The 11,632-nt window shown below is 43.3% G+C and overlaps 1 protein-coding gene across 4 annotated transcripts in view; it reads left to right on the top strand.

Moving 5' to 3' along the window:
- The first annotated feature begins 5,814 nt into the window (after nucleotides 1-5,814).
- The window catches only part of ALDH7A1 (aldehyde dehydrogenase 7 family member A1), a 71,796-nt gene continuing 65,978 nt past the window's right edge, over nucleotides 5,815-11,632 (top strand). For 2 of the 4 annotated variants that reach the window (XR_008686366.2, XM_055428710.2), the window contains exons 1-3: nucleotides 5,931-6,225; nucleotides 7,817-7,870; nucleotides 8,737-8,802. Coding sequence is in view for 3 of the 4 variants with exons in the window: in XM_055428710.2 (XP_055284685.1) it covers nucleotides 6,034-6,225; nucleotides 7,817-7,870; nucleotides 8,737-8,802 (312 nt within the window). In the remaining variant the exon portion in view is untranslated. Of the gene's footprint in view, nucleotides 5,901-5,930; nucleotides 6,226-7,816; nucleotides 7,871-8,736; nucleotides 8,803-11,632 lie in introns of those variants that run through there. The other 2 variants (XM_088838813.1, XM_055428709.2) reach the window with 2 other exon arrangements.

Genomic DNA, 11,632 nt, shown 5'->3' with positions numbered 1-11,632 from the left:
CTCTCCTGCTCTCCAGCCACGCTCGCGCCTCTCACGCTGTTCCTCAAGCACCCTTGGTCCTTTCCCCGCCCAAGGGCGCTGCAGTTACTGTTCCTCGGCCTGCAGACCCTCCGGTACCCCACACCCCGTTCTTCCAGAGGTCATGCTCTCACATGATTCAGAATTCTGATTAAACGCGCCCTTTCCACAAAGGTCTTCTTTAAGCACTCTCACTGAAACAGGGTCCTTTCTTTACAGGCACTCTCGCACCCTTTTTATTCCTTCATGGCTTCAATAGTCATATGCCTATTTGTTTTATTTTTTTGTCTGAATTCCCCACCAAAATGTCTATTTTATTCACTTTTTGCTACCTGTGCCCGGTCCAGTGATTTCTTGTATGTAAACATGGTGAAGAAATATTAATTGAATTTTTTTCGGCATAAAGGGGATCTTATTGTTTGTACCTTTTACTAGTCTGTAATCTCCTTTCAAAAAGAAACAATATAGCTGTTTATCCAGGACACTTTTCTATACCAAAATATAAAGATCTAGCTCTCTTTTAATGACTTCCCAGTTTTTCCATTGCATGGAGGTAGCATCACTTATTTAGTTTCTGATGGTGTACATTTAAAGTGTAGCCAGTTTTGCAATGAACATGTCTTTTTACAAACTTGTTTTATTATTTCCTTAGTATAGACTGTATGGGAAAAAATGAATTTATATTTTTGAAATATGAATTTAGTACCTTTTTAGAACTTAGAAGTCACTTGGCCCGTTTTATTTTCGTAACTGAAGGGAGATTACATAGCTAAGCTATTGCAGACCTCTGCCTTGACTCCAGGTCTCCTAATAGACAGGTCTATTAGGTTGTCTCTTGTTTTTCCCATTCTGTTGTTTTCCTCTATTTCTTTGCATTGATCGCTGAGGAAGGCTTTCTTATCTCTCCTTGCAACAGAATGGGAAAAACAAGAGATCTTTTCAAGAAAATTAGAGATATCAAGGGAACATTTCATGCAAAGATGGGCTCGATAAAGGACAGAAATGGTATGGACCTAACAGAAGCAGAAGATATTAAGAAGAGGTGGCAAGAATACACAGAAGAACTGTACAAAAAAGATCTTCACGACGAAGATAATCACGATGGCGTGATCACTCACCTGGAGCCAGACATCTTGGAATGTGAAGTCAAGTGGGCCTTAGCATCATTATGAACAAAGCTAGTGGTGGTGATGGAATTCCAATTGAGCTATTTCAAATCGTGAAAGATGATGCTGTGAAAGTGCTGCACTCAATATGTCAGCAAATTTGGAAAACTCAGCAGTGGCCACAGGACTGGAAAAGGTCAGTCTTCATTCCAATCCCAAAGAAAGGGAATGCCAAAGAATGCTCAAACTACCGCACAGTTGCACTCATCTCACACACTAGTAAAGTCATGCTCAAAATTCTCCAAACTACGCTTCAGCAATATGTGAATCGTGAACTTCCAGATGTTCAGGCAGGTTTTAGAAAAGCAGAGGCACCAGAGATCAAATTGCCAACATCCGCTGGATCATGGAGAAAGCAAGAGAGTTCCAGAAAAATATCTATTTCTGCTTCATTGACTATGCCAAAGCCTTTGACTGTGTGGATCACAATAAACTGTGGAAAATTCTGAAAGAGATGGGAATACCAGACCACCTGACCTGCCTCTTGAGAAACCTGTATGCAGGTCAGGAAGCAACAGTTAGAACTGGACATGGAACAATGGACTGGTTCCAAATAGGAAAAGGAGTACGTCAAGGTTGTATATTGTCACCCTGTTTATTTAACTTATATGCAGAGTACATCATGAGAAACACTGGGCTGGAAGAAGCACAAGCTGGAATCAAGATTGCTCGGAGAAATGTCAATAACCTCAGATATGCAGATGACACCACCCTTATGGCAGAAAGTGAAGAGGAACTCAAAAGCCTCTTGATGAAAGTGAAAGAGGAGAGTGAAAAGGTTGGCTTGAAGCTCAGCATTCAGAAAACGAAGATCATGGCATCTGGTCCCATCACTTCATAGGAAATAGGTGGGGAAACAGTGGAAACAGTGTTGGACTTTATTTTCTGGGGCTCCAAAATCACTGCGGATGCTGATTGCAGCCATGAGATTAAAAGACGCTTACTCCTTGGAAGGAAAGTTATGACCAGCCTAGATAGCATATTGAAAAGCAGAGACATTACTTTGCCAACCAGGGTCCGTCTAGTCAAGGCTATGGTTTTTCCCGTGGTCATGTATGGATGTGAGAGTTGGACTGTGAAGAAAGCTGATCGCCGAAGAATTGATGCTTTCGAACTGTGGTGTTGGAGAAGACTCTTGAGAGTCCCTTGGACTGCAAGGAAATCCAACCAGTCCATTCTAAAGGAGATCAATCCTGGGTGTTCATTGGAAGGACTGATGCTAAAGCTGAAACTCCAATACTTTGGCTACCTCATGCGACGAGTTGACTCACTGGAAAAGAGTCTGATGCTAGGAGGGATTGGGGGTAGGAGGAGAAGGGGACGACAGAGAATGAGATGGCAGGATGGCATCACCGACTCGATGGACATGAGTTTGAGTGAATCCGGGAGTTGGTGATGGACAGGGAGGCCTGGCGTGCTGTGGTTCATGGGGTTGCAAAGAGTCGGACAGGACTAAGCGACTGAACTGAACTGATTAGGTTGTCTAAGGTCTCCTCTTCCGTTCCGTTCCGTTCCGTCGCTCAGTCGTGTCCGACTCTTTGCGACCCCGTGAACTGTAACCTAACCAGGCTTCTCCATCCATGGGATTCTCCAGGCAAGAATACTGGAGTGGGTTACTGTTTCCTTCTCCAGGGGATCTTCCCGACCCAGGGATCGAACCCGGGTCTCCCGCATTGGAGGCAGACGCATTAACTCCTCTCAGACAACTGATATTTTACTTCTTTTGCATAGAATTACAGTTCCCCTGAATGGGTTCTTGTGTGTAGTGTGAGGTAGGAGTACATTTTCATGTTGTTATTAACATTATACTGTGTGGTATGGGATGCAGCTAAATATCATATAATGCATAGAACAGCCCCTCACACTAAAGATTTTCTCCAATGTTTTCCACTAGATGTTTTAGAGTTTTAGTTCTTACTTGTAAGTCTATGGTTTATATTAACTTAATTCTTGTATATAGCATGAAGTAGAAGTCAAGGTTCTTTTTTTTTTTTTTTTGCGCCTGAATGTCCAAATAATATAGCACTCTTTGTTGAAAAGACTATTCTTTCTCTTTTGATTTCTTTGACACCTTCATTGAAAATTGACTATACATGTGAAAGTCTATTTTTGAGTACCCTATTTCTGATCCATTGATCTTTATGACTGTCTTTATACCAGTGTGACATTTTCTTGATTACTGTAGCTTTATAACAATTGTAAAATTGTTAAAATAATTGTTAAAATCAGGTAATGTAAATTTATTCTTTTTTTCCCCCCTTAAAACTGTTTTGACTATTCTAGATCATTTGGCTTTCCATTTAAACTTTAAAATATGCTTGCCAATTCTGGTATTTTGATTGGGATTGCATTTAATCTATAGGTTAATTTGGACATTTGAGAGACTGTAGTAGCCTGAGACCACTGAATGCTGGAATCAAATATTATTAATCAATAACTCTTCTTCTGACACTGGGCTCATTAAACCACTAGATAGGTAGAATGTATCCTGGGAGAGAACTCAGTATTTAGAGGATGTGAATGGTTGGTCCTTTCTGAGAATAATTTTCCCCATTAAATAATAAGCCAGCATGTTAGTTGCAACATCATATTTTGATATTTTGGTGAGCTTGATTACTCTGAGTATGCCCAGAGCAATAGTTAGTGTCACTCACTGATGCTCTGAAAAGTCAGATGCCGAGTTTACAATAATGCAATTATATTCTGAGTGGTGGTGATTTCTCCAATTTACTGCTGTCTTGGGGCAAGCATGCATGTTCATATCACTCTGCCTTCTGGCCAACTATCTTTGAAGAATAAAGACAGCTAGTATTCACAGAGGACTTCCCAAGCCCAGGTCATTGGTACTTAGGCTGTGACTCCAGAGTCTTTGCTTTAACCACTCTCTGAGGCCTTTGATAAGTCATTTAAAAAGTAGAATCTGCCATCTACTAACTCCTCCACTTTTAATACAAAATTAGTTCAAGGTATCCTGACATTTAAATGTCTGTAGGGCTTTGCAGTTTTTATATATGCTTTCATGTACAATCCATTTAATTCTTTTTCAAGTGTGAAATGTGCCTTCATAGGATTCATTTAATTCTATATTTTCCCGCTTTGCCCCATCAAAATTCATTGTTGGTGATTTTCCCTGACCTCCTATTGACAGGCTAAGTAAGTTTTGAAAAAAGAAGGTGGAAGAGAGATGTAATCCTTATTTTCCATATAGGCAGTTGCTAGTGTCTATCGTCCCAAAACTTGTTTAGAGGGAGACCATCATGAACCTCTCTTTTTGACTTAGTGAAGAGATGGAAGTTAACATTCCTTGAGAGCGTCATGTGTTGCTTCTAAAATTTAGTGCATCTGTAAATGTCTTTTCATTTTTTGAATCAAATGGAGGGGAAGACAATGGAAGGATGTGATGTTGGGATACATGTACAAAGAATCTTACTGGCAGCCAGAAAGTGAGGAGAATTAAATTCTCTATTAAAATGTCTGAGAATTAAAATGAGGGAAATTAGTGCGTCAGTCCTAGGAGTGGATGGACAGGAGTAGTTGGGTTGTTGATACAGATTACCAATGCTGAACAGGGTATCCTTGCTTATTACTGCTGAGGTGTGTTCTTAGGTTCATTTTTCCCCCAATGATGTAAATGGATGTGAGCCTGGTAGGATGCTTGGAATTGTGGAGTCATGCAAGGATGAGTCAGAGGTGGTCCTTGCCTTAATGGGGGAAAAGTATAACATTTTCAAGTGGAAACACCATTCAGATATCGCCAGCACTTACCACAGTTTCTGGTAGATGCTTGATACATGCCTGTTTCAACATGATTTGTTGAAATCATTTATGTTCTAAGGGTCAAACAGATAAAGCTTGAATGCAGAGATGGAAGGAAAGGTTTTACAGATGGAGGGAACAGTAGGGCAAAGGCACCATGAGAGGAAAACACAGGCTTTGTAAAGAAACGTGTGACTCTCAACTGTCTGATTGCCATGTGGAAGGCCACAAGGCAAGTACGGAGAAGTAATATTTTGGGAAAGTAGGTTTGGAATCACCTTATTTATGCAATGATTTGAGAGTGTGTGTATATTTTAAGCTCCTGCCCAAATCATGCTGATTGAGATGTTGCCATTTCCCTTAAATAGGATAGGCCTAGTTATTGTGGAATTAGGTGGCAGATGGGATGGTGGGGATGGCAAGAATATTGCAGGAAGAGAGAAGAAATGGAGAAAAAAGGAAATTGATCAAAACTGTCTTTGTTCTTCAAAAGCAAGAATATACCCACGCAGAATATTTGGAGGGAACTATCACAATTTCCATTTTTCAATAATTAGAAATCTCTAATTTGTAATGTAACAAAGAGATGGAAACAATCCTCTTCTTTCCACCAGAACTGGTTAAAAATACCGACTCTCAGAGCCCAGTCCAGACGAGATCGGGCGCGTTCAGGGTGGTACGGCGGTAGACTGGACCCCAGTCCAGATCTACCTAATCACAATGTGCATTTAACTCGATAGCCAGCTGAGATCACATGCACATTACAGCCTGAGAGGCTTTCACTGTATTTTAGATCCAATATTTTGCTGGAAAAAGTTCCTAGCTGGTGCCGCTGTTCCCGCCGTCTTTCACTAGATGGCAGTAGCCTGCTCACTTCCTCCGGGTTTCACCCTCATCGTTTTCCGGGCCCTGGTTAACCTCCAGGCCACAGCTCCCGGCTCCCGCGCAAGACCCAGCCAGGCAGGGCGACGGCGGGGGGCGTGCTCGAGGGCGGGGCCGGGCCCACCCAATGGGCTCCTCCGGGGGGCGCGGGGGCGGGCCCCGCTTCAGTTGCTCCCCGGGCCGCAGGCGCCCTTCGCATCCCTGACTCATAATGTGGCGTGTTCCAGGTCTGCTCTGCGTGCGCGTTGCAAGGAAGAGCGAGTTCTCCGGGCCTCGGAGCAGGCCTGCCGCCTTCATGTCCACTCTGCTCATCAATCAGCCCCAGTATGCTTGGCTGAAGGAGCTGGGGCTCCGCGAGGAAAACGACGGCGTGTATAATGGAAGCTGGGGAGGCCGGGGAGAGGTACGCACGTCTTGGGCAAATCTCTGCGGCCTCGCTTCGCGCTGGGAGGCCGGACAGGCGCTGCCCAGCCCTAATGCCCGCGGACGCTGTCGGCTTATAACTGGGTGGGAAGTTTTGAAGTCAATAGTAAACGTTTTCTCAAGTAGAACCTTTAAAAGTACCAATAGATGTTAGGTCTCGCGCGTTACCGAGAATCGAGTTCAATTTTGGAGCAGAAAGGGGTTGAACTTCCCAAGCGTACTTAAAACGCACGGCGGAGCTCTGCACTCTGTAGTGCGAAATGCCACACAGTTGGCAGTGGAAATCTGACTTTTCTACTTGACTGTGGCTCCTCACATGTGACGTGCGCCACAGGTAATGTTCTACAGTATTATATTATCTTTTTTGAAATCCTCTGGAATGCAAGTTCGAAGTTGCTGAAATCCTGTTTTGCAATCATTGGGCTCAGAGCTTCCTCGAGGGCCAGATTTTCAGCATTTCTCTTATTTCCAGACCCTAACAGTAGCTTGACTCAGTTAATGTTAAATAAAATGTTTTATAGACTAGGATGGAAAGATAAGGTTGTTATTACTTTGATTTTTTTTGAGGGCTGCATACGAAAGAAAACTTATAAGAAAACATTATATAACATCCCAACAGTTTGTTGAATGAACCTGCTTTGTTAGAGGAAAGGCATCGTTTAGTTACCTGCGGCTGTAGGAAATGCAGGTTCTAATTGTTCCCAAATCCCCCATTGGTGGTTTTATCCTGTTTTTCCTGTGGTATCCAATCATTGGGTTCATGGATGAAAGACCGTTTCCTGAAAGCCTTTTTTAAATCTATACCAGTTCATGTGGACACACGCCCTTCCCTTGGTTGTCTAGCCTTGGTCTTTTCACCTCTGACCAGAGGGTGGGCAGAGTTATGGAGAAAGGGAATAAGCTAAACTTGTAACTGCGTGTGTGTTATTTGCTCAGTCGTGTCCCACTCTTTTGCGACCCCACGGACTGTAGCTCACCGGGGTCCACTGTCCATGGGATTCTCCATGTAAGAATACTGGAGCGGATTGTCATTCCCTTCTCCAGGGGATCCTCCTGACCCAGGTCTCCTGAGTTCCAGGCAGATTCTTTACCATTTGAGCTATAGGGAAGTCCCTAAAACTTGTAACTTTGGTCTGTTAATGGAAGAAGAGGCAAAATAATGTGTTACTTTTAGGCTTTTGTTTAGATGCCTAATATTTAGATGGCGAGGGTAGGTTTTGCATGGCGAGGGTAGGTTTTGCAGAAAAGGTTGTTCTGAGTGTTCAGGTCAAAAGTGAAAACTTTGTAGTCTCCTGTTTGTAACAAGTTAATGGAGAAGGAAATGACAACCCACTCTAGTATTCTCACCTGGAGAATCCCATGGACAGAGCATCCAGGTGGCCTACAGTCCTTGGGGTCGCAAGAGTCGGACACGACTTAGGGACTAAACCATCACCACCACCACCAATGTAAAGGTTCTGAGTTTGGTTATTGTATCTTCGTTCCCGCCCCCTCCCCACCTTCCTTTTTACCTTCCTCCATTTGGTCTGCTCCCCCATTTTCTATTTATGTAGATCATCTTTTTGTTTTAGGTTATCACCACCTACTGTCCTGCTAACAATGAGCCCATTGCAAGAGTCAGACAGGTAAGCGCTTTTTTTTTTTTAATGCAAAATGCCCTTAGGGAGTTTGTGCCCGTGTTCACTGAGTAATACAAATTTACAAAGTCAAAGAATGCGGAGAAGGAAATGGCAACCCACTCCAGTATTCTTGCCTGGAAAAGTCCATGGACAGAGGAGCCTGGCGGGCTGCAGTCTATGGGGTTACATTACTGAGCATGTGTGCATGATGGTGGAGGGAGATGGTTGGTAGCAATAAACTGGTAGAACTAAAAAAAAAAAAAAAAACAAAGTCAAAGAATGTTTCCTTTTAATTTAACATTTAAGAATGTCTGGGGGAGGGACTTTCCTGCAGGTTCAGTGGTTAAGGTATTGGGCTTCAGTTGCTGGGAACACCTGTTTGATCCTGGTCGGGGAACTTAGATCCTGCGTGCTACACTGCCCAGTTGGAAAAAAAGAATTCTTGGGGAGATCCTGTACTCTGTGAGAGTGTATGTGCCCTGAAAAAGGAGACCCCTAGAGAGGACTACTCAAGAGGGGTTCCATTGAGCTCTGTGTTTCTGGATCACCAGGGGACTTGGATTAAGATGAATGTTCTGACCTCTTGAATCTAGGTTGTAGCCTGAGGTTCTGAATTTCTCATATACTTCAGGTGTTGCTCATAGATGAGGCTCCTGGACCTTGCTTTGAAAGGCAAGGTTTTAAAAAGTACAGATTCTAACTTAGCAAATTTCAGCAACTTTTGGGAAGTATAAGCCGTGATAATCATTTTAAACAACAAATCTTAGGGTCACTGGGGATTTTACAGTGCTTTTCCAGAAGTCTGTGTTCTTAGGAGAAGATCATCACTGCCCTTTCCTTTTCCCTTTGTCTCCCTCCAAATCTTTATTTAGGCCAGCATGGCTGACTATGAAGAAACAGTAGAAAAAGCAAGAGAAGCATGGAGCATCTGGGCAGATGTAAGTACAGAGTCTCTGACACAAATACCTACTGTAATGACAGACAGGAGGCAGCCAGCACCCCCTTGCTGAAGCTGGAGCTTCTTGGGGGCTGTGACTATCTAAGCTGTAGTCCTAAACTAGTACTCTTCCATATTTTGCCTTCAATAGTAGGGTAATTTTAAAGGGAAAAGAACTCTGTACTGTTGCAGTGTGAACAATCTATGAACACTTTTGTCTCCAACTGATCTGTGAACACCCAAGTCTCCAAAAATTAAGCAAAGAGAAAGGAATATCTATGCTAAAAAGAAACCATATGCTCCTTCCCCACCACCAGGTTATTTTAGGGGCAGGGAGAGGATGTTAGGAGTAGGTTGGCGTTCTTGGTTCAGAGGGAGTGGTGTCAGCAGCAGCTCTAATAGGGGCCTAGACTCCAGTTCCTCAGCAGTCTGATGAGGCTTTGAGGCTAATTCTGCCTTCCCCGTCTCTGTCTCCACCAGTTCTGTGAGCAGGTGTAGGAACTGACAGCTGGGCTGGGCCACCCTGAAATGTCGATAGATGAGGGCCAGGCTCTGGAGGAGGGGAGAGTGAAAAACTGGCTTAGTCTGGATTTGCCGGTTCACCCTGAACACCTGTTTTGGTCTTCTGCCTGAGATACTTGGCCTGAAGCTATAGGAATATCCTGAAAGGTTAACCCAGCTCTGCCTCAGGTAGTTACTTTGCCTTAGTGTGCTTTGTCTTTTGTAGAAAAGGGGAGGCTAGGTGTGCTTACCCCTTGGGTTATCATAAGGGTTCAATGAGTTAATCATTTAACATGCTTACATGCAGGGGTAAACCTTAGTACCTGTTTGATTTTTAGAACCATGTGCTGCTGAGTTTGGGACTGCTGAGCCTCAGTGGTTTGTTTTTTTTTCCTCTGGAATCAGTGGTTGCTCTGGGAACTTGGGGAAGGGCAGACTCTCCAGGAGAGCCCTGAATTGGATGCAGGGTTACTGTTAGCCAAGAGACTGCCTCTGTGCAAAGCAGGAAGAACGTTTCCTTTAATTAATTTTGGCTATAAGTTAGGCTCAGGGTTTATTATATACAATTAAAAACTGAACTGAAAAAAATCCTTGAACAAAGAAAATACTGCTTGCAAAAGTAGTGTGCTAAGTGAAGTTCACCTTAGCAATGTAGAGAATAGTGACCATGTCAACTTATTTTAAATCAGCTCATTCCACCTCTGCAGGGCTCACATCATATGGAGTGCTGACTGTCCTCCACCACCCTTAAGGTGCTTCAGCATCCACAGGTTTTGGAATCCATGGGGGTCCCAAATCAATCTCTCATGGATACTGAGGGACAGCTGTGTTGTTTTTGTTTTTTCAATTAATAGACTATATTTTAGAACAGTGTTAGGGTGAAACTGTAGGGGATGAAATTTTTTTATTCTTCCCTTCTGCGTTCTTTGGCTGGTCTAATAATTAACCAATATACAGCAGATTAGCAGGAGAAAAACAAATTTTAATTTTTTATGAGGGGGAGGCATAAAGATATGAGATCCAAAGGCAGCCAGACAGTTGAGGCTTATACACCATCCTGAGCTAAGTAAAGGGGTAGGAGCCTGGGGCTTCAAAGAGGAGGAGGATAGTTGCTAGGAATGTGAGCAGAGCAAGTGTTCGGTAAGCAGATGTTTTCCCTCTCATGCAGATAAGTCAGATACAAAAAGTTTTCTCTGGTGATAACTCCTGGTACAGGTCCCTTTCTAATTTCTTTTGGGCTGTTAAGGGGAGTTAGAAATCTCTTCTGGAGTCTCCTGGGGCTTAATTATCTGTAGCTCAAAATAAAGCCAAAGAACTTGTCGGACTGGCCCATTCTGGGGTGGCTTATTCTGAACTCCTGAGTTTCCTGTACTAACACCCTGCATTAGTGTGGTACGTCTTATAATTGGCGAGCCAGTACAGACACATCAGTAGTAACTGAAGTCCATAAGCTGCATTAAGATTCACTCTTTGCGTGTGCTGTTTTGAATGCTAGTGGAACTTTCGATGAGAAACTTCCATTATATGTGTGTTTGTACCCACAGTAAATACAGTCTTGTTTGAAAAAAGATTTGTGTGAATTCGGGGTCTTTTCTTTCCCTGAACTGACCTTTAGGTCAGTCTTGGCTTTGCCCACGGGGTGGCAGTTGGCTTTGTGATGTCTTTAATATTGTGCTGGATTTGTCGTCGTTGCTGTTTTCCATTTCAGGTTCTTCGTTGACGTCGGCTCTTCCACAGTCACGCGAGCCTCTGCACCTAGTGTTCTTTCTTTTTCTGCCCTTAATTTTTATTCCTCTCCATAGAGTGGGGCTGCTAAGTGGGAACGAGTGGCTTTTCTGGGTGATGGTAGAATCAGTTGGGAATCCCACTGTTGGAATTTGAGGTGAGCAATTGAGTCCAGAGTTTAGGGAGGAAGCAGAGCATTTCTTCAGTGTGCCTCTGGGACTCCTCAAACATGAAAAGAACACAGCTTGGTCCCCTCCTGGTGTACACACTTTTCCTCTTGGCTCCTCACTTGCATGGGGCTGCTTCTGCTTGGCCCTCACCCTTCTGGGTGCCTTGCCTGTGAGGACAAACTGCAGTTTCACTTAGTTCATTTGTATTAGACCTGGGACTTTTGAAAGGGAAGTTTATTTTTTTTAAGGAAAAAGGAGACAGAGTATGAAAATATGAAAAGGCAGTTTATAAAAATGTTTCTCTTAACTAAAACTAACCATCAAGAACCTGGTTGGGAATTCTTGCTCTGCTGCTTTCTTTCATGAGCTGATTTAGTCCTACCACCTGTTTCTGCCCGTCTGCATCCCCTATGGGTGTCATCACTTTCCTCCTGC

The sequence above is a fragment of the Moschus berezovskii genome, chromosome 8 (genome assembly GCF_049115385.1).
Source record: "Moschus berezovskii isolate FMDL1 chromosome 8, NW_MosBer_1.0, whole genome shotgun sequence".
Taxonomy (NCBI): Eukaryota; Metazoa; Chordata; class Mammalia; order Artiodactyla; family Moschidae; genus Moschus; species Moschus berezovskii.
The sequence above is the reverse complement of the archived record's forward strand: the minus strand, read 5'-3'. Positions and strand labels throughout refer to the sequence as shown.